General features: G+C 41.6%; 1 protein-coding gene across 4 annotated transcripts in view; it reads right to left on the bottom strand.

Annotated features, from left to right (window-relative positions):
* Sarnp (SAP domain containing ribonucleoprotein) overlaps window positions 1-23673 on the bottom strand; it is a 64899-nt gene that overhangs the window by 31146 nt on the left and 10080 nt on the right. For 3 of the 4 annotated variants that reach the window (XR_008221735.1, XM_052753714.1, XM_052753713.1), the window contains exons 3-9: window positions 22508-22607; window positions 22282-22423; window positions 17210-17256; window positions 15098-15165; window positions 7187-7238; window positions 4790-4863; window positions 4315-4343 (exon numbers count right to left, since the gene is read on the bottom strand). Coding sequence is in view for 3 of the 4 variants with exons in the window: in XM_052753714.1 (XP_052609674.1) it covers window positions 4315-4343; window positions 4790-4863; window positions 7187-7238; window positions 15098-15165; window positions 17210-17256; window positions 22282-22423; window positions 22508-22510 (415 nt within the window). In the remaining variant the exon portion in view is untranslated. The remainder of the gene's footprint in view (window positions 1-4314; window positions 4344-4789; window positions 4864-7186; window positions 7239-15097; window positions 15166-17209; window positions 17257-22281; window positions 22424-22507; window positions 22608-23673) is intronic. The other variant, XM_052753715.1, reaches the window with a different exon arrangement.

Genomic DNA, 23673 nt, shown 5'->3' with positions numbered 1-23673 from the left:
TAAATGGAGATAAACACCAGTAGTTGACTAAACACTAGGGTAGAAGAGGGAATGAATAACTGGTAATAGGTACAAAATTCCTTTCGTGGGTAATAAATATCAGATTCACTGTAATGCTGCAGAGGCCTCTGAATAAACTAAAAAACTCCAATGAATTACATACTTTATGTATGTATACGATGGCTTGAACGAGAAATGTCACCCAAAAACTTGAGCATTTGAACAGGCGCCTGGCCCCTAGCTGGTAGCAGTGTGTAAGGAGGTTCAGGAAGTGTGGTCCTGCTGAAGGACGCATCACTGGAGCTATGCCTGTTTCAAGCTCACCCTCTGTGCTCTGTGCCTGTCTCACGATGTGAACTCTCAGCTCCCTGTCCTGCCACCATGTCTGCTGCCTGGCGTCATGCCTCTGCTCCACCATCATGGACTCCTATCCTTCTGGAACCATAAGTCAAAATAAATTCTCTCTTCCTCAAGTTGCCTTTCATCATGACGTTTTGTCACATCAACAGAAAAGTAACTAATATAGTATTTATGTAGCAGAGAATGGCCCTGAACCCAAATCCTCCTTCATCCACTTTTCCACCCTCAAGAGCTGGGATTACAGGTAGGCACCACTATACTGTGATAATTATTTGTTCCAAACTGTAACAGGGCCCAAGATCTTAGTAAGCCCTGAGACCTTAGCACAACTGATTCCAGGATGGAAGTACCATTCAGGCTGTAAAACTCACCACATAGACCACATCACCTGCCAAAACTAAAGCAAAGGCCTAATCCATCAAATTCCATAGTCTCTAAATGTACTAACCTTGCTTTTTGGCTTCTGAAGTTCTTTCCACTCCTAGCTAACTGTTCTTGTTAACTGAAGTATGTCAACCAAGGACATAGTTTTTGTGTATAAAAGCTCACCCTGGGAAAGGCTTATACACTGGGATCCCAAACACCAAGTGTATTCATCAGCAAAGACTTTATTTTTTTTAATGTATTTATTTTTAATTTTATGTGCATTAGTGTTTTGCTTGCATGTATGTCTGTGTGAGGGTGTTGGGTCCCCTGGAACTGGAGTTACAGACAGTTGTGCACTGTCATGTGGGTGCTGGGAACTGAACCCGGGTCCTCTGGCAGACCGCTGAGCTGTCCCTCCAGCCCCATAACGACTTTCTACTGACTTAGACCCTTTCTATTGAGCAGTCTTCTCGGGGGCTACCCCAGAACAACACTTTTTAAACTTTCAACTAACCTTTATTTCTCATAGCTTCCCGCTGTAGACATTCAAATATATATGAACTATTAAGTGTCTGTCTTATGCTCTGGTTCAAAAAATATTATTTCCTTTCACATTTCCTAAATTCTTCTAAGAGTCATTCTGTAGTTTGTTTGTTTGTTTTTCGAGACAGGGTTTCTCTGTGTATCCCTGGCTGTCCTGGAACTTGCTCTATTGACCAGGCTAGACTCAAATTTAGAGATCCTCCTGCCTCTGCCTCCCCAGTGCTGGGTGGGATTAAAAGTGTGCACCACCACTACTCGGCTTATTCTGTAGTTCTAATGTCAGAATGTATAAATAACACTGCAAATGTTACTTATATATTACATTATTGACCAAGTTTCCTTTTCAGATTATTAATTTTAGCTTTTGGGGGGGTACAGAGAAGAGTTGTTTTTTGTTTTATTTTATTGTTTTGTCTTGTTTTTGTGGTGTTTTGAGACAGGGTCTCTCTACATAGCCCTGGCTATCCTGGAACTCAGAAAGATAGGTCTACCTCTGCCTCCCAGTGCTGGGCTCAAAGGTGTATACCACCATGACCAGCTTTGAAGTTGTTTAGACAGAGTCTCACTGTAAATCAGGTTGGCCTTGACTCTTGGTGACTCTGCTTCAGCCTCCCAATGCTGGGATTATAGCACTTGGGCCATATCATCTGGCTTAATTTTTGCTTTTATTTTTCTTCATAAAGCATCATCTTTTAAGTCATCTCTGTAGTACCCATACCAATTATACTGAATTTCTTTTGATATAATCAACAGCGACAAAACATGTCATTTCTAAAATATTAGTGATGGCAACCAGGATTTTTCTTATTCTGTTATAAAGTGCTGGGAACAAACCCAGGGTTATGCTCCAAGCCTTGGTGTTTTTGTAAGTATAGCAACCCGACCTCTTTGGGACATTTTTTCTCAACACATTAAATTACTGAAAGATCACAAGATAACAGGATTGGATTGTAGCTACATTAAATCCTGGAGAACAGGTCCTATATTCTTTTCTAAGACACAACTTTGAAGCCATGTGAGATGGTACATGCCTTGAATCCCAGCCCTCAGAAGGCAGAGGCAGGTGGATTCTCTGAGTTAGAGGCCAGTCTAGTCTATATAGAGTTTCAGGTCAGTCAGGGCTACATAGAGAATATATATGTATGTATATATATGTAACTTTCCTTTTTATTATTTTCTTTTTAAAAAATAACACATTTATTGTATGGATTTAAAAAAAAAAGCAAAAAGTCTTTCAAAATTCCAGTAACATGACCTGATTAATACAAACAAATCAGTGTATATCCTTCTGATCTTTTCTTCATGCCCATATACTTTCTCTTTTATAACTAAAACAGTAACATATTTGCTAATATAATTATAGAACTTGCCTTTTCATTTATGTTCCTAATTGATAAATATTTTATACTTCTTTGAGGAGGGTAGGTTTTAAGGATCAAACCTAGGGCCTTGTTTATGCTGGGCAAGCATTCTTCTACTGAGCTACATTCCCACACCTAGAATTCTTTTGGTAGAGTCCCATGCAAAGTTGACCTCAAACACCCTATGTAGCCAATGATGACATGAACTTGATCCTTGTGCCTCCACGATCCAAATGCTAGTATTTCAGGCAAGCATTGTCACGCCTGGTTTACATAGTACTAGGGCTCAAAACCAGGGCCTCCTGCATGCTAGGCAAGTACCTTACAAACTGAGCTACACACCCAGCCACTAGGCTTCTTTTTTAAGACAGCCCCCACACCCACCCCATCTTTCTTTCTTTCTTCCTTTCTTTCTTCCTTCCTTCCTTCCTTCCTTTCTTTCTTTCTTTATTTATTTTTCAAGATAGGGTTTCTCTGTGTAGTCTTGACTGTCCTGGAACTCTAGGCCAGGCTGGCCTTGAACTCTGAGATCCACCTGCCTCTGCCTCCCAAGACTAAAGGTGTGCACCACCCCTCAGTTAAGACTTTTTGTTGTTTGTTTGTTTGTTTGTTTTGTTTTGAGACAGGGTTTCTGTGTGTGGCTTTAGAGCTGGAGCCTTTCCTGGAACTCACTCTGTAACCCAGGCTGGCCTCGAACTCACAGAGATCCACCTGGCTCTGCCTCCCGAGTGCTGGGATTAAAGGCATACACCACCACTGCCCAGCCAGGTTTTTTTTTTTTTACTACATAGCTAAGGCTGGATTTCAACTAGCAATTCTCTTGCCTCAGTCTCAGTGCTAGAACTGCAGGAATACACTGCTTTACCCTATCTTAAAATATTATATTTTGTGTGTATATGGGAGGCCAGAGGACAGTCTCAGGCATGGTTCCTCAGGCTCTGTCCACTTGGTTTTGTTTGGTTGAGACGGGTCTCTCACTGGCCTAGAGCTCACCAATTAGGCAGGTTGGCAGGCCAGAAGGTCCCAGGTATCCCCCCAGCCTCAGCCTGCTCAGCCCTAGGATTATAAGCACGCATCACCATATTCTGCTGTTTTTTAAATCCGAGTTCTGGGGCTCAAACTCTCCTCAAGCACTTTACCCAGTGAGCCACCTCTTCAGCCCTTAAAATAGCATTTGAACATTTTACGTAGTCTACTGCACGACAGTATACACTTAATTAATCCTATATTAGATACTTTTTTTCCAATTATTGATCAATATATGTGATGCTAACCTAAGTCTCATGGCTAAGTCTAAGTGTATCAAAGATCACTTCTTTGTTAAGCTCTTAAAAGTAAAATTGTGACGTTAAATACAGTCTCCTTCACTTTTAGTACTTATGTTTAGCTCAGAGCCCTGAAAAAGTACACAATAACTTTATGCTAATAAGACACAAAAATAAGTAAACAAGATACTAGAAATTTCTCAGATGTCCTAGGAAAGGAAAACAAATGGTGAGATCTCCTCTATCATAATTTCAGAACCTTCTCTTAATCATTCCTAAGGTCTTAAGGGTGCAAATGCTATTAACTCTTTAAGGGCTTCTAGAGCCAACAAATCTACTTTAATTTGGAGGAATGAAATCTATTCTCAGAAAAGAAAGAAAGAAAGTAAAATTTCTCAGAAGAACCTCTGTATTCTCACCTTTTGTTGGAACAGAAGAAATTCCAAACCTGTAGGAAAAAAGACAAGCTGAATTTTAGGAAGCTGTTCACACTCTTAGTTGTCTGTGTCCGTGTCAAGGGTACATGACACTTCTTCCTTGTGATCTCAAACTTTGCAATCATTAGCTAATTCTAACAACCCCATGAAAGAGGTTCAGTTTACTCTCCTTCTCACCAAGAGTCCAAGAGTACACTAAAAGTCCTCAGACTCAGGAGCAGCTGTCTGTTCCTGACTTTTACCTATTATAAAAACCCTGACCATTGATGACAAAAACTAACGCATAAGCGATAATATTCAAATCAGCAGAAATGTTCTGACTATGGCCCAAACTGTATTCATTAATTTTAATGAGAACACTACTCCACTTAAAATCAACAATTATATCTAGAAACAAAGATCTGACCTCCTGCACTAAACCTCTCCACCTTGTGTCCACAGGGCTAGAAACACTCACCTAGCTGCCCGCGCAGCCTTCTTGCTCTCCAAGCTTACAGGGACATTGAATCGTTCAGCCCTCTTCTGCATTCTCTAAGTGATGACAGATGAAAATAGAGAAAACTGTAATGTCTTGTTTAAAAAGAAGCTGGTTAGGGTCATTTCTTAAGGTCTAACTGAAAACACTGACTACTTGAGACCATATCAAGTAGTATCCATTCTTAGGCTTAACACAACAACTGTTTCCAGAAAGCAAGCACGTGTGCACACACACACAAAACTATTATTACATTCACATTCTCAAAAACAACAACAACAAAAAAGAGTAATTCGCCGGGCGGTGGTGGCGCACGCCTTTAATCCCAGCACTCTGGGAGGCAGAGCCAGGCGGATCTCTGTGAGTTCGAGGCCAGCCTGGTCTACAGAGCGAGATCCAGGAAAGGCGCAAAGCTACACAGAGAAACCCTGTCTTGGAAAACCAAAAAAAAAAAAAAAAAAAAAAAAAGAGTAATTCTACACAAACCCCAAAACCCAAAAGTTGTATTTGGTTGCCCTGTGAAAAAGATCAAAGGAACATCTTGGTTCCAGTACAAGTAATCTAAAAGTTAAAAAAACACTACTTGACTGAATTCTAAAATACATAAATTTCTACTTTGAGCAGGGCAGTAGTGGCACATGCCTTTAATCCCAGCACTCAGAGAGGCAGAGGCAGGTGGATCTCTGAGAGTTCAAGGCTAGCCTGGTCTATAGAGTGAGCTCCAGGACAGCCAGGGTGACACAGAGAAACACTATCTCAAAAAACCAAACCAACCTACCAAAAAAAAAAAAAAAAAAAAAACCCTCTACTTTGAAAATACAAAGTTTAACACAAGATCTCAAATGAAACCTGTTTTCATACATCTTGAAATAAGAATCCAAAGAAATTTCACTCTTACCAGCTACTAACTAACAATTTAAAGGGAACATCTACCATTGCTACTTTTCCAAGACACAACTTCTCAAACTCTAATCCTATGCCTGTGAAGTTACTATTAAGACCACAGTGGTATATGTAGCAGATGACAGTTTTAAGGTAACTGCTCACCCTGCCAGCCCAAATATTTTCCTGAGTAGGTAGAGAAAGAAACATCAATTGTCAATATTGAATTTGTCTATTACTAATTTTTTTACATTTATTTATTTTTAATTTTGTGTGCATGCATGGATGTATGCATCTATGCTACAACATATGTAACTCACTTGCTCCCTTCTAACATATGGTTCCAGGGGATCAAACTCGGGTTGTCGCTTTAGCCACAGGTACCTTTACCTACAAAGCCAAATTAACAGCCCTAAATGAAAAATTTTAAATGATGTAGACAGAAGAAAGGGTTAAAAAAAGATGGCCAGGCACAGTGACATGTACCTAGAATCCTAGCACCTGGGAGGTTGATTTGTAAAGATTATATTTGGGGCTAGCTTATGCTACACAGTAAGATGCTGTTTCAAGAAACAAAAAACAAACAAACAAAACCAGCCTGGTGGTGGCGGCAGCGGCGGCGCACACCTTTAATTCCAGCCTCGGGAGGCAGAGCCAGGCGGATATCTGTGAGGCCAGCCTGATGTACAAAGCGAGTTCCAAGACAAGCTCCAAAGCTCCACAGAGAAACCCTACCCTGTCTGGGGGGCTGAGGGGGGGAGGATGGGGACTCAGTGGGTGAAGGTGCATGCTGTGCAAGTCCTAAAACCTAAGCTAGAATGCCCCAGAACCCACATTAAAAAAACAAAAAACCAGAACCATGTAAAAAGCCAAATGTGCTAGTACACATCTGCAAACCAAGCACTCCTGTCACAAGATGGTGGAGATCTGCTAGAAGCTCTTGACCAGTCAGCCTGGGGCACACAACAAACACAGCACCAGAGACTAGAGACCAGATTATGCCAGGGAGATGTTTGCCAGGGAGATAGTTCAGGGGGTAAAGTTGTTTGCTGACTAAGTTTGGTCTCTGCAACCCACATGCTAGAAGAGAACCACCTCCCCCAACTTGTCCTCTGACCTACACATGCAACCACACCCACCCACTCATCCACACAACTGACAGATAAATAAAAGGCAATTTTTTTTATCCTGTTTTTTTTTTTTTTTTTTTTTTTTTTGCAATACAATTCAGTTCTACATATCAGCCACGGATACCCTTGTTCTCCCCGCTATGGCCCCCCTCACCTTCCCCCCCAGCCCACCCATAAAAGGCAAATTTTAAAAATGTTTTTAAAAGAGAGAGAGAGACCCCTACCTCAACAAAGTGGAAGGCTAGAACTGACTCCAGAAAACTGTCCTCTGACCTCCACATGTGTACCATGGCATTCATGCACCCTCACCCTAATAAATATTTAAAAAATGAATGAGACAGGGATTGCTACTAAAAAGAATACTTACTTCAGTCTGAGGTATTCCAGATGTAATTTTTACCACCTTTTTTTCTGATGCCCTGGGAAAAGAGATTTTTTAAAAAAATCAGAAAACTGCTATTTTAAATTAAAACCTTAGAAATGTATAAGAATTTACCCGAGTCATGTCCTCTGCCCCATATATGTCTACTACCCTTTAATCTAAAGAAACATTAAGTCCATAAGAACTCTGGTTCCTTGAACTGTTGTCTATTGAGAGGAAAAAATTAAAACTAAGCTACTTTAACTAAGGTGTCAGAAAGTAATCAGCAAAGAAGTCAGGCTGAATAAACTGGGCTAAAGGGACTAAATCACTCCATGTGCTTTTAGGAACTTTACAGTGACTTTTGAACCCTCTTTCCAACCTTCAATTAAATGCAAGCTCTCCACTCTCATCGCAGTATTTTACCGTGATGTACAAGCCCTGATTTTGATCTTCTCTAAGTCCCTGCTGCTCCCGTGGGATTTCAGCTCTAGTGAGAACAGTCAAAGCAGAACAAACAAAACTGCCACAGGAAGTGGAGGAAAAAGGCTAAGGAGATGGGGTGTTGAATCAGGAAAACATGGTGAGTTACTGGTCAAAAGGTTTAAGAGAAAACAAAAGAAGGGGACCACAGGGGCAGCAGACAAAGTTCAGAAGTCCCAGGATAAATGGAAGGGCATTAACTCTCCAACAAACAACTCCCATAAAACCGTGGGTCATAACCAGTCTCATTAAGGCCCCTTATTTAGAGACATGGGCAGCTTTTGTTCCAATATCCTAAACACTTTTCCCATTTGATGCCCTGAAAGGTAGTAATGGTTTAATGACATTTCAGAGGAAGCAATTCTGGAACAGGACCTGACTCTGTCCTCCATCCTTTTGTTGGAGGTCCTCAGACCAACAGGCAAGCAATGGATGCCCCCTGCTGACCATAACTAAGTCTTACAATATTTAACAGCCTTGACTTGGGGGGGGGGGGGGTTTACACGTAACTTCAGACCAAAGATGATGTAAAGAGATTTCCTTTCGGATATATAAGGGATTCAGATCAGCCCAGAAATATTCAGACTGTTTTAAGAAATTTTATCAACTCTCCATCTTTTCATTGCTTTTTTCTGAGACATGGCTTCTCCCATGAGGTCAAAGCTATCTTCACACTCGTAATCCTCTTGCCTCCACCTCTCATTACAGATGTACACTACACACTCCCCTACTTCTCTTTTTAAGACAGGGCCTCATCCTGTAACCCTAGCTTGGCCTGTAATTTCCAATATAGACTTGGCTGGCCTTGATCTGCCCCCCTCTGCTTCCTAAGTGTTGGGATTAAAAGCATGGCCACAGCCAGACATGGTGGCACACACCTTTAAGTCCTGCATTTGAGGCAGAGGCAAGAGGATCTCTGTGAGTTCAAGGCCAGACTGGTTTATATACCAAATTTCACGGTAGCCAGGTCTACATAGAGAGACCCTGACTCAAAAACAAAAAAAAGGCATGAGCCATTAGGCCCAACAAGACTGTTCTTTTAATGAAATTAGACTTTAAATAAAACAAACTTCTGTGACTTTTTCCTGATTAAGATAGAGGGGCAAAAGCCAAATATGGTGGCAAACACCTTTTAAATCCCAAGGCTTGGGAGGCAGAGGAAGGCAGAGGCAGTCTTCCCCATCAACTTCGGGATAGTGACTTCCACATTCTCATCTGGTTTGTTTTTTGTTGTTTTTGAGACAACTGCTCAAGAATGACATTGACCTCTGACCCTTCTGCCTCCACCTCTCACTGGGATTATAAACATGCAACACTGCATCTAGTTTTACGCAGTGCTGGGGACTGAACCCAGGGCTCTGAGCATACGAGGCAAACACCACACCAACTAAACTACAGTCCCAGCCTCCATGTTCACATCTTGAAAAACAATCATTACAGTAGACCTCAGAGTAGAAAGGGAACCCAAGAGGGAACTTCCTCATATTATATACCAATTCCTTTAGACACAAACTCAGGCAATAAATACAATTACATCCTCATAGGATTCATGGGAAATTTCCATTCTTCATTGACTAATTTCTCTATCCAGTCACATACAAAAAGCATTCCCCTAATGTATTAGTCAGGGTTCTCGTGAGTAACAGAACTTACGAGATGAAAGTCTCTCTTTCTCTTATATGTATATAAAGAATTTATTGGAAAGACTTACAGGCTGCAGTCCAACTAATCCAACAGTCGCTAGCTATCAACACAAAGTCCAAGAATCTAGTAGTTGCTCAGTCCCACGAGGCTGGGTGTCTCAACTGATTATCTGTATATTATATGCTGGAATCCCAAAGAAGTAGGCTCCAATGCCAGTGAAGGAATGGATGTGCTGACAAGGCCAAGGCAAGCAGGTGAAGGATGAATGAACCCTTCCTTCTTCCATTCTCCTTATATAGGCTTCCATCAGAAGGTGTGGCCCAGAGTAAAGGTGTGTCTTCCCACCTCAAGATCCAGATCAAAGGCATGTTGTCTTCCAACCTCAAGATCTAGATCACAAGTGTGCCCTCCATTTCTGGACTGTTCATTCCAGGTATAGTCAAGTTGACATCCAAGAATAGCCATCACAATCCACCCTCTGTCAACTTGACACACAATCATATCTCCTTATATCATGATTAATTTCCAAATGAAAAGAACCAGGTCATAATAACTCCTAAATATATATATCCCATGTACAATTGTAAATGCATTATAAATTTAGAATAGGTGGCAATGTCCCTTGAGGGACATCCTTTTAGCATCTAAAACTTAAATATGATAACCACTGATATTCTCTTGATGTTAAGAAACTGAAAGAAAACACAAATATCTGTACAAACGCATTCTTAACAAAATACAGCAGAAGCACTCATGTCAACTGGTCATGTGGCCTTAGATGGTGTTTAGAACTACCTTCCTCTACTACCCATTCTGTATTTCCTCCACCCTCTGCAAGCACTTCAGCAGGTCTTTGGTCTTTTCCTGAAGGAATGACCCATACCTTCATTCTTGGGGGGTCTGTGCCGTTTATCATCCCTTCTGGATTAGACTGTTGTGGTTTCCCATTCATTTTAATCACAGGGCACAGTAGCATCAAGAGACGCTCTAATGGAGCTCCTGCAGTCCAGACATGATCCTTCTTACCTACATTGTGGAGAGGCAATCCAATTTCCCCATGGTAATCTGAATCTATCAACCATCCTAACAGTTATTCATTTCTTAGCCTGTTGGTTTAAGGGCATTTAAAGTCCAAAGCGGGCCTGAAGAGATGCCTCAGAGGTTGAGAGCATTGGCTGCTCTTCCAGAGGTCCTCAGTTCAATCCCCAGCAACCACATGGTAGCTCACAATCATCTCTAATGAGATCTGGTGTGCTCTTCTGGAGTGCAGACATACATGCAGACAGAGCACTGAATACATAATAAATAAATCTTAAAAAAAAAAAAGTCCAAGGTGACCAAGGAGAAGTCTGATATTCCAGTTCAATGGAATGTTTGTTATGGTTCCTGGTAGGATTACTATATCCTCTATGGAACCAAACTTCTAGATCAGCAGAATTTAGAGCTGTGGGAACAGGAATCAAAAACTTCCCTAATGCATCACTAGGGGTGATACGGTGACCCTAACTATTTTCTTTTCCACTCCTTAATTCCTGGACCCATGGATCCTGGCTATAGGAGAAACAGTACCATATACTGAACACTGATTCAGAGCATATACTGCCTTCTGGAGAACCTTGCCCAAGCCCTCAAGATGCTGCCACCGAATTGGCACTGTAACGGTGTGTTCAAAACACCAAAGTTCATTCCATCTTTCTGTTAGGCCAGCTGCTTCAGAATGGTGGGGAACATGGTAAGACCAGTGGATTCCATGATCATGAGCCCACTGTGGCACTTCTCTGGCTGTGAAATTAGTTCCTTGGTCAGAAGCAGTACTGTGTGGGATACCATGTCAGTGGATAAAGCACTCTGTAAGTCCATGAATGGTGATTTTGGCTTCATTACATGCAGGAAAGGCAAATCCATAACCAGAATAAGTATCTACTCCAGTAAGAACAAAGCATGGTCTTTTCCACAGAGGAAGTAGTCCAATGTAGTCAACCTGCCACCAGGTTGCTGGCTGGTCACCCCGAGAATGGTGCCATATATGGGGCTCAGTGTCAGTCTCTTCCGTTGGCAGATTTGGCACTCAGCAGCAGATGCAGCCAGGATAGCCTTGGTGAGTGGAAGTCCATGTTGTTGAGCGCAAGCATAACCCTCATCTCTGCCACCATGGCCACTTTGTTCATGGACTCACTGGGCAATGAAGGAGGAGAGAGGAGAGAGGCTGACTCTCCACAGAACGGGTCATCCTACCTACTTGATTACTGAACTCTTCCTCAGGGGAAGTCACCTTTTCATGAGCACTTACATGGGGCACAAGTGTCTTCACATTCTTTGCCCATTTGGAGAGATCTAATCACATAGTTCTTCCCCAGATGTTTTCCTCACCAATTTTCCAATCCTGCTCTTTCCAAGTCCCTGACCATCCAGTCAATCCATTGGCTACAGTCCATCAGTCAGTGAACAATCACACATCTGGCCATTTCTCTTTCCAAACAAAATGTAATGCTATGTATACTGCCCGAAGTTCTGCTCACTGTAAAGATTTCCCTTTGCCAGTATCTTTCAGGATGTCCCAGAAAGGAGTTGCAATGCTGCAGCTGTCCACTTCTGGGTAGTACCTACATAATGTACAGAACCATCAATCAACCAGGCCCTAGTCTTCTCTTCCTCAGTCACCCGATCAGAGGCTACACCTCATGAGGCTGTAGGTGCATGCTTGGCACAAAGTCTGTCTTTGTGCTGCCATGCTTCCTGCCATGATGATAATGAACTAAACCTCTGAACATAAGCAAGCCATAATTAAATGTTTTCTTTTATAAGAGTTGCCATGGTCATGGCGTCTCTTCACAGTAATAGAATACTAAGACAGAAACTAATAGCTTTATAAGTATTTGACAGAAATCTATCAAAATGATAAATGCACATTCTGTGTGATACAGCAAATCTTCCAGTACACATTCATCCTCTGGATGTGACTTGAATAACTGTGAGAATAGTTGGATACAGACATAAAACACTATAATTATTGTTTTTACGAATAAATGTTTATCAACAGGAGGCTGATAAGATAAATTACTATTCCTCCAATGAAAGTAAGTTATTAATTGAAGCCAGATGTGGCTGCTCATGTCTATAATCCCAGCACTTGGGATTAGATGATCAAGGTCATTCTTGACTAAATGGCCAAGTTCCACACCAGCCTGGGCTACTTCATCAGACCCAAAGGAGACGAGTGTAATTACTAGAAAGGATAAGGTTCCAAAGTTAATAGCCATTATATCTGGATGATAAGTACAAGAGGGTTCATTATACTATTCTCTTAACTTTTAAATTATTTATTTGTACTTCCTATAATAACAAGCTAAAAAAAAAATCACAAACAACTGACCACTTGCTAGAACAATTAACATCATAGGGTTGATGCAAGGATTAAAACAGAATATTAAAATTATGTCTAACATATAACATTTAAATAAATTATCAATGTAATATAAAAAGATTCCCAGATAGGAAAGAAAAATCAGGAAACAATGTGCATAGCACCTAAACATGTACCCACATATTCAAATACACACCCACACACTCCATGTTAAACACCCACAAAAAACTACTAAAAACCTTTGTAAAGTTTCGTGGAATGTGCTCAATTTCCTTTTAGATGTTTTGAGTGTTTTGCCTGCATATATGTATGTACACGTGTGTAGTGCCTGCAAAGGCCAGAAGAGGGCACTGTATCTCCTGGAACTGGAATCACCCAGGTTGTGAGCTACTATGCGAGTGCTGGGAACCAAACCCAGGTCTTCTTCAGGAATAGTACATACTCTTAACCATTAACCATCTCTTCAGCCCCTGAGTTTTCTAGCTTTTTTTTTGTTTTTGTTTTTTTGTGGTGTAAGGGATCAAATCCAGGGTACTTCACTAAGCAATATACTCAGCCCCTTCATCTGCAACTTCTATAATCTTCTATGATCTATTTAACACCTTCCCTTCTTCCCTGCCTCTCTCTCTCTGTATATTTTGCATTTTAAAGGTTTTGGTCTATTCCAGCTATCCTAAAAATTGAGAATTAAACACTAGGCCTTATACATGTCATGGAAGCCCTCCACCACTGACCTATAGCCCCAGGTTCATACACTGCCTTTTAAGAAATGCACTTGCTGGGCGGTGGTGGCGCACGCCTTTAATCCCAGCACTCGGGAGGCAGAGCCAGGTGGATCTCTGTGAGTTCGAGGCCAGCCTGGGCTACCAAGTGAGTTCCAGGAAAGGCGCAAAGCTACACAGAGAAACCCTGTCTCGAAAAACCAAAAAAAAAAAAAAAAAAAAAAAAAAAAAAAAAAAAAAAAAAAAAAATGCACTTAACAAAACTATAGGCACACACCTGCAATACCAGCATCAGGAGGCAGGACAGGATGACTATGAGTTTTACACCTTGCTGAGCTACACAGAAGATCCAGTTTCAGAACTAACGGCACTGCTATGAAGAACAAAGACGGTAGGAGGACTGCTCCATGCCTGATGTCTCAAAGTGCAAAACGGCTACAAACGTGTGAAAAGAGCCCCAATAAAATGTTTATGATTAACCTTGAAGGATAATTTAAACAAAGCAAAATCTACTTTCTACTTCGGTATTTTGTCTTTTTTTCCTCCACTGTAAATCATAAATCATAGAGGGTAAACTTACATGAGATACAGCTTCTACCAATCTCTCCCTCTGACAAAACTCCTTATACACAGTTTCACACTTTTCTACAAAAGTAAAGTTTTCTGTAAAAGTATAAAATTCTATGAGTAAGGTTTTACAGGACTGGACATGGTAGAGCATGCCTTTAATCCCAACACTCTGGAGGCAGAGGCTGATGCTAAGAAATTTATACTGCACAGGGAATCATAGATTCTAAACTAATAATCTATTATGGTGGCTCACAAAAGAACAAAGGCTAGGAGAACTGAACTGTGCCTGTCTTGAAGTTAACCTGGTTCTAATTATCTAATACATAGCACAGAGAAAAACTCATTTTTTTCAATGGAAACATACCTCAAGCAGGGAGACCTTTCTAAAAGTACCTGACCTTATCAGAAATGAAAGGTCAGGGGGAATGTGTAACAAGTAAACAGAATGAAACTTTAAACCAGTATTTTTTTAAAGCACTATCTGGGAGTCTAAGTATTTAGTTGGTAAATGCTTGCCATACAAAACCAGAGGGACTGTGTTCAAGCTACAGTCTCCCTGTGAAAAAGACAGGTGTGGAGCTGGTGCCTTAGAGATCAGCACTACAAGGTAAAGACAGGAGACGCCTGGGCCTCACTAGACAGTCACTCTGCTCTGGGTGAGCTCCATGCCAGTAAGAGACCTGGTCTCAAAAACTAGGTGGAGTCAGGTCAGGTGCACATCTTCAATCTCAGCACTCAGGAAGCAGAGGCAGGTGGATCTCTGTGAGTTCAAGGTCAGCCTGTACTACAAAGCGAGTCCCAGGACAGCCAGGGCTACATAGTGAGACCCTGCCTCAGGAAGAAGAAAAAAAAAAAAAACTAGGCTTAACAGTGATTAAGGTAGACACCTGACATCATCTTCCACATATATATTACACACTAGCACACCAAAAAATAGAACTTTCTGCTCTTATTTAGATTATTAAAAAGGGCTGGGTGTGGTGGTGCACACCATTAGTCTCAGCACTTGGGAGGCAGAAGCAGGTGGATCTCTGAGTTCTAGGACAGCCTGGTCTACAGAGCCAGTTCCAGGCACAGCCAGGGCTAAAAAAAAAAAAAAAAAACAAACCCAGATTATTAGAAAGGAATAATTACACATCAACAGCTTTTTCAGGAGGTTCTTCCTCTTTAACAGGCAGTTCTATGGGCTTTGGTTCTTCTTCCTAAAACCAAATGAAACAACACGGTTACCATAAATCAAGAATATCCATTCAGAGCAAGGGGGTAGTGGTGTACACCTCTGATCCTAACACTTGGGAGGCAGAGGCAAACAGATCTCTGAACTTGAGGCCAGCCTGGTCTACAGAGCAAGTCCCAGGACAGACAGAGCTACATAGAGACAAAAAAAAAAAAAAAAAAAAAAAAACCAAACCCATGACTGGTACTGGAGAGATGGGTTAGCACTTCAGAGTGTATACTGGGCCTGCGGTGGTGGCACACAACTTTAATCCCAGCACTCGGGAGACAGAGGCAGACAGATCTTTGTGAGTTTGAGGCCAGCCTGGTCTACAAAGAGATTTCCAGGACAGCTAGAGCTGTTACAAAGAGAAACCCTGCCTTTAAAAAAAAAAAAAAAATGCATCCCAGCACCCACATGGTGGCTCACAACCATCTGTAATGAGATCTGGCACCCTCTTCTGTATACATAATAAATAAATCTTACCAAAAAAAGGCAAACTGCTCTTCCCAAGGACCCAAGTTTGATTCTCAGTACCCATTTCAGGAAGCTCCTAACTGCCTATGACTCCAGCTCCAGGGGATCTGAGGCCTCTGGCCTCCACAAGCGCTGCACCCATGTGCAAATAACATACCTACATAATAAAATAAAATCTTCAAAAAAAGTTTTAAAAACAGAAACCCATTAGAGCCAGCAAGATGGCTGGTCAGAAGGCAAGAGTCTGGTAGTGTTGTGCTCGTGCCTCAAGACCACCACAGCGCCGACGTCCAGTGCAAACCACATGGGGTTTACTGATAAGCAGCAAGCCCTGAGTTCTCAGGGTGAGGGGTTTTTAAAGGGAAAAACCTCAAGCAGGGTAGTACAAGCCTTTGCATCATATGACTGGGTGAGAGTGTGTAGCCTTTGAGTTTACTGGTTGGGGATTACAGTTACCTTTTCTGGGCAGGCCTGGACAAGTCCCAGGCTCTGTCCTTGAGCTGCCATGGAGGCTGGCTAACCTAGTACATACTGACTGTGGGGGCTGACTCAGTGGCCCAGGCTCTGTCCTTGAGCTGCCATGGAGACTGGCTGGCCTCACATGTTCACACTGACCCATGCACATAGCTCTAAGTTGGTGAGGGGTCCCAGACAGTAAACTGGCTGTACCTTGAATAGTCAGAGTACGAGTACGTGCAGAGAGGGAGCTACTGCAAGGACTATCTATGTCTTTTGTTCATGGCCCTCCCAGAAACTGCTTGCTCAAATCTCAGGAAACTGAAATTGAGGCCTGATCTCTGAGAGAAGACTGAGTAGCCTGTCATGGTGTCTGCTTGGCCCTTTCAGTAGTATCAGCTTGAAATCCTGAGTTGGAACTAAGGAAAAGTCAGAATCGGTGTGCTGATCTACAACCCAGCAGTCCTACAGCAAGACGGATGGCTGAGACAGGAAGGGTCTGGGTTACTAGCCCAGAGTACCCAGCTCAGCAAACAGTCAGACAGCCCTGCCTCAAACAGGGCGGAAGAGAACTAGTTCCGAAAAGTTCTCCTTTCTATGCGCTTGAGCCCAGTATTTCACACACTTACACATTTTTTTTCTTTGATCTCAGCACTTGGGAGGCAGAGGCAGGCAGATCTCTATGAGGAGTGGATGGGGAAGTAGACAGGAGGTGGAGGAAGAGAATGGGAAGAGAGGAGGAAGGGGAAACTGTGGTTGGCATGTAAAATAAATGAAAAAAATAAATAAGTAAGGAAATAAATAAGGAAACAAACAAACAAACAACAAAGAAAGTAAGTAAAGAAAGAAAGAAGTTCAGGTTATCCTCAGCCACATAGTGAATCTGAGGCCAGCCTGGGCTATGAGACCCTAGCTCAAAAACATTAATTAAAGTTTATTAAGAAAATAAAGGAGTTCCATCAAGAGACAACACAGAACTCGAAAATGAACCAGTCTTTGATTCCTCTCAAGCATCCAAGAACTCAAAGGAGGGACAATAAGCCATTTAGCCAAAGCAGTGGCACATTATCAGGCCAGTGACGACCTTCCCAACTCACCTCGGTCTCATCTCCCAGTACATCCTCTTCGTTCGCTTCCTCTTCAGCTAAAGAACATTAAAACATTCAGGTCAAGTCCTGCTATAAAGCCATCCTCATCACTGTGATAGATAACATTACAACCTCTTTGCTTTCCCAAAATTATATTCAATAATGATGGTAGAACCAATCTTTACAAAATAAGCCATATTTAGAGAAGATAAAACCAGATCTCTATCTAATGTAAGTATAAAATTGAATTCCATCTGAACTGAATAACTAGATGCAATTAGGTTGTAATGAAGTCACACTATAAAATTAATTTAAAACTAATTAGGACAGGGTATAGTGGTGCATGCCTTATAATCCCAGCATTTGGGAGATAGAGACAAAACAATCAGTAAATTCAAAGCCATTCTTGGTTACAGAAGCCAGCTTAGGCTATATAACACCCTGTCTCAAATAAGCAACAAAAAAAGTGTGTGTGTGTGTGTGTGTGTGTGTGTGTAAAGATAACAGTTCAATTCCCAGAACCCACATAAAAATGTCAAGCATGGTAGTGGTGGTAGACCCTTGTAATCCCAGACCTGGGGAGCCAGGCAGAGCCAGATCCCAGGGACAGAGCCCGACTAAAATGACAAGGTGATGGCTCCTAAGAACAATACTCAAGCTTGACCTCTAGTGAGAGCAAGAGGGAGGAGACCAAGAGAGAGACAGAGAGACAGAGAAAGAGTGTGTCACAGAATAACAAAGAAAATATCTCTGAAAGTGGTGGAGGGCTAGAAAGATGCCTCTGCCATTAGTGGCTCACAAGCAAAACAACAAGAGATTTAGTAGTGGGAAAGGAGTTCTTTAAAAAATAAGCAGACAAGCAAACAAAATGGTAGGTACTGAAGAGTTGGCTCAGAAGAGTACTTGCTGCTAATTAGATTCCAGCATTTAAATCGGGCAACTCACACTACCTGTAATCTCAGCACCAAGAAATCTGATACCTTCTACTGGCCTCCTTGGACACCCATACACATATACATGCACACATACAAAATAAGAGAAAATATTATTTTCAAAACTATGCACTACTAAAAAATACCCAGGGGAAAAAACATAAAAGACCAATGACAAAGATACTTGTGTTTAAAACCAGCAAGGTAGTCCATGCCTGCCATTCTAGCACTTGTGAGCAAGCAGTAAACCCACAAAACCAGGAACAGAGGTAGTTTAAACAAATTAGCAAAACTAGGCCGCTTGACAGGATAATGCCAAATATAGGTTTGTGTAGATAAAAGAACCCTGAGTGGGCTGGAGAGATGGCTCAGTGGTTAAGAGCACTTGCAGAGGACCTGGGTTTGGTTCCCAGCATCTACATGACCACTCATAACCATCTACCTTTAACTCTAGTTCCAGGGGATCCAACACCCTTTTCTGGCCTCCTCAGGCACTAGGCACACACACAGTACATAAATACACACAGGCACACACCCATATAAATGAAATAAAAATAATTTTTCCTTTTAATTCTTTGAATCTTTTTTTAATGCACATGGGTGTTTTGCCTGTTTGTCTGTGCACACGTATGTAGTGGCCTTGGTGGCCAGAAGGGGGAATCCTCCTCAGGACTGGAGTTAGAAATGGTTGCGAACTGTTATGTAAGTGCTGGAAACTGAACTTGGGTCCCCTACAAGAGCAACTAGTGCTCTTAACCACCGAGCCAACTCTTTAGCTCCAAATAAAACCTTTTCAAAATAAATATTTTTATTTTTTAAAGAAAAAAAAAAAAAACCTGGCTGGATGGTGGTGGTGCACATCTTTAACCCCAGCAGTCAGGAGGCAGAGGCAGGCAGATCTCTGTGAGTTTTGAGGCCAGCCTAGTCTACAAAGCAAGTTCCAGGACAGCCTGGGCTGTCACACGGAGAGACCCTGTCTCAAAAAAAAAAAAAAAAAAAAAAAAAAAGAAAAAAAAACCACCCAAAACAAAAAACCCAAAAAACAAAAAAAAGGAAAAGGCCGGGCGGTGGTGGCGCATGCCTTTAATCCCAGCACTCGGGAGGCAGAGCCAGGAGGATCTCTGTGAGTTCGAGGCCAGCCTGGGCTACCAAGTGAGTTCCAGGAAAGGCGCAAAGCTACACAGAGAAACCCCGTCTCGAAAAACCAAAAAAAAAAAAAAAAAAAAGGAAAAGAATCCTGATATCCTAATATTTATAAGGCAATTTTAGGAAGCAACTTGGCAGTACTAAATCATATTAAATACATATTTATACATTTGTGGATATATAATAATTACAATATTAATCTAGGTATATACTATATAATCTCACAGGCACATAGAGAAAAGTAGTTTATAAGAGAACCATACATCCTAACAATAATAATAATATGTAATATACAGTACTATATATTACATACTCATAGCACTAAATCACCTAGGGCTTGGAGGAAATACAGGTGTCTGTCCAGGAATGGAACAAAGAACGTGGTAACTTGGCCGGTGAGATGGCTCTGATATTTGCTACCAAGCTTGATAACATGAATTCAATCCCTGGGATCCACATGATAGAAGAGAACTGACCCTGAAAGCTGTCATCCACCTGACTTTGGGATGTGCACCACGGCATGTGTACATACATACACATACACACACACACACACACACACACACACAGACACACATAAATGTAATAATTTTTTTTTTAAATGTGGTGACTATATACCACAGAAAGCCACTCTAGAAATGGAATGAATAAAGCAAATAACCACAAAACCTCATGCCAAAGATACAAGTTTTAGTTTATTTCTGTGTGTGGGTGTGTGTGAGTATGTATGCAGGTGAGTACACCTATGTATGTGTGTGGAGTCCAGAAGAAGTTAAGCATCCTGCTCTAACGTGGTCTGTCTCACATCCTTGAGACAGGGTCTCTCACTGAACCCAGAGCTTTCCAGCCACAAAGCTCCCAGGATCTGCCCACAGCTACTCCCCAGGGCTGAGGTTACAGACCTACACAGATACCCAACTCCCACTTGGGTATTAGGGAACCAAACTCAAGCCCACATGATTATGCAGCAAGAGTCCTTACCCACTAGATCATCTCCCCAGATCTCCCATGTATACAACTTAAAAATAGTAATAATAGCCGGGCGGTGGTGGCGCACGCCTTTAATCCCAGCACTCGGGAGGCAGAGGCAGGCGGATCTTTGTGAGTTCGAGGCCAGCCTGGTCTACAGAGCGAGATCCAGGAACAGCGCAAAGCTACACAGAGAAACCCTGTCTCGAAAAACAAACAAACAAACAAAAATAGTAATAATAATAATTAGAGAAAAAAGTGAGACATACCCATACCAATGATAGAAATTAAAATATTGTATTAGGCAACATATCTGTGGGGCGTTTACCCAACCACCCCCACAGTTCCCCAGAGTTTTCTTGAGTGCGAGCAGCAGGAAATATTAGATAGAAGGATTTATTGCGGAGAATATCGAGGAGATAAACAGATAGAAAATAAAGGATAGCCTCGAGAGGGCCTGGAACCTATTCCAACGGGCCCTGACTGTCTTTGCCCCAGGGTTTTTATAGAGATGCCAAGGGGTGGAGCAAAAGACCTCCTCCCCCAGCACAGCCAAGTGCAGACCATCCCAGACACCTGCACTTAGGCCCGTGGTTTAATCATCCTCTATGCGGACCTGCTGGGTAAAGCCGCGAGGAACCCGAGAACGGGCTCCCACACATATCTTATTTTGTATGTTGATTCTATATGTTTGCATCTATGTGATGCATGTGTACATGTGCACATGTATAGGCCAAAGGTGTTCTGCTCAACTGCTCTCCACCTTATTCTTTGAGATGGGTATCTCACTGAACCGGGAACTAGCCTGGTGGCAGCAAGCCTAAGGAATCCTCCTGTCTTCACACCCACAGCACCCACAGGCTTGTGAGACTACATCCAGCTTTTTACATGGGTGCTAGGATTCAAATCCGGGTCCCCATGCTTGCAAAGCAAATGCCCTTATCCACGGAGCCATCTCTCCAGCCCCTGAATGTATCCTGACTATATCAAATACATAAGAATGGGTGTCTAAGAGTATTCAAAGGAAGTAAAACGAGGAATGGGAATAAAAGAGAATAAATAAAAATTAGAAAGATGTGTACAAACTGGGATGATAAAATGCACCTTACATGGAGGGGGCTATTTATTTTCAAGGTAGAATAGGGGGATATGAGGGCCAGGAGGAACCAGAGATTACCTAGTTTAAGGATTTCAAGGGTCCAGACACTTGTCTTTGATACTGTGAAAGATAAACACTTAGCTATGTAAACAGTGACTGTTCAAACATATTTAGTGAACTTTTGGACAAGATAGATTAAAATTAAAGCCTTCAAACTCTTAAACTAGTGACAGCATGATAGCACTGTATATACATACATATATACATATATACATCATACACACACACACACACACACACACACACACACACACACACACACACACACTAAAGGTATGGCCCCACCAAATTGTTCAACTGGGCCTCAAACTTTGATTCTCTTACCCCAGCTTCTCAAGCACCTGAGATTACAGGACTGGCTAATTTTATAAATATTACTTATTTTATATGTATGAGTATTTTGCCTGCATGTTATGTATATACATCATGTACACCAGAAGAGGGCATCCGATCCCCTGGAACTGGAGTTGCAGATGGTTTGAGTCACGATGTGGATATCTGGAACTGAATCCAAGTCCTCTGCAAGAGCAACAAATGCTCTAAACCACTGAGCCATCTCTCCAGCCCCTTCCATGATGATTTTTAAATAACATGCTAAAATAACCACAGCCAAGTAGGCAACATGACAAGACCCCATCTCTTCAGTATACAACAAATAAAATATTTTAATACACACACATATAGTTTTTTTGAGACAGGGTCTCACTATATAGCTCTGGCTGACCTTGAACTCACTCTGTAGCCTAGGCTGGCCTCAAACTGATTCTCAGGTCTCATCCTATTGGGTACTGAACTACAGACATGTACTACACCATCCAGCTCAGCCCAATAGTATTTTTTGGTAATTTTTTTTTTTTTTTGAGATAGACTCTTACTTTGTAAATCAGATTGGCCTTGAACTTGAGGTGATCCTCCTGCCTCTGCCTTCCAAGTGCAAGGATTAGAGGCATGAGCCACCATGACCATCTCTAAAAGTTTTCTTGATGTTGTTAATTTAGACCTTACATCACCAATGACCTAAGAGAGGAAGAAATCTTTTCAGTGTCAGAGCTTGAAACTTACTGCTTCCCTCATATCATGTTTCCTCCACAAAGTACTCACCATGTTCTTCAAGATATGCCTGGAGCCTATTGATAAGATCTTGTTTTATTCCCTTGGTCTCTAAACCACGAGCAAGACATTCTTGCTTTAGTTCAGCAAGCTGGGAAAAAACAAACAAACAAACAAACAAACAACTTTTTAAATTCCAATGAATGAAAAGAGGTGGTTCTCACAAAAGAGAGGATAATGATCACGATGATGATAAAGGTCAATTCCCAACTTGCAATTATTATCCCTGACCAAGACTCTGGATCCACAAAGGTAGCTTATTTTTCCTTTAACAACATTCAATATACAGTAGGACTTTCTAACATACATTGAAAAAAATCACACTTTAGTAAAATTATAATCTATTTGTACAACTGTTTTTTTTTTTTTTTTAAATAACTAAGGGGGACAGTTCTAAAAGATTACTCTGCCACTAACTGGGGAGGGGCGGGAGGGATTTTCAATCTTCAATCAGAAAATCCAGTGTCCTAAATGGAGACTGTCCCTACCATCCAGCTACAGTCTGGTATGGTAAAAGTGTGTCTTCCCGCACAGTTTGTGTCGGAAGCTTGGTCCTCAGTGTAGTCATGCTGGGACTATTAAGAGGTGGAGCAGCCTGACCTAGTGGCACACAATATTAATCTTACCAACTGTCCTGAACTCTCACTAACTGCAGGCTTTTGGTCCTGCCATGTAATCTCTCCTCAAAATTGCTGCCATCAGCCTGGTGGCAGTGGCGCACGCCTTTAATCCCAGCACTCGGGAGGCAGAGCCAGGCGGATCTCTGTGAGTTCAAGGCCAGCCTGGGCTACAGAGCGAGATCCAGAACAGGCACCAAAACTACACAGAGAAACCCTGTCTCAAAACAAACAAACAAAATAAATAAATAAATAAATAAATAAGTAAATAAAAGTTGCTGCCACCATCATGTCATATGCTATGACACTGATACCAGGGCAACACTATGCTACTGCGACTTTCAGTCTCCAAAGTTGGGAAATAAATAAATCTCTGTTCTTTATAAAGTACAGCCTCAGGTATTTTGTCAAAATGGTAGAAAATTGACTAATTAACACCTATTATCCCAAAGGTGTTATTACAATATACCACACACACATCTATAAAAATAATCATTGTAGAGTTAGATTGATGTGTTAGCTGGCTTAATGTCAACCATG

Source organism: Peromyscus californicus, unplaced genomic scaffold, assembly GCF_007827085.1.
Source record: "Peromyscus californicus insignis strain IS unplaced genomic scaffold, ASM782708v3 Scaffold_24__1_contigs__length_46423439, whole genome shotgun sequence".
Classification (NCBI taxonomy): domain Eukaryota; kingdom Metazoa; phylum Chordata; class Mammalia; order Rodentia; family Cricetidae; genus Peromyscus; species Peromyscus californicus.
Note: the sequence above shows the minus strand (reverse complement) of the source record. Positions and strands in the feature narration are given on the sequence as shown.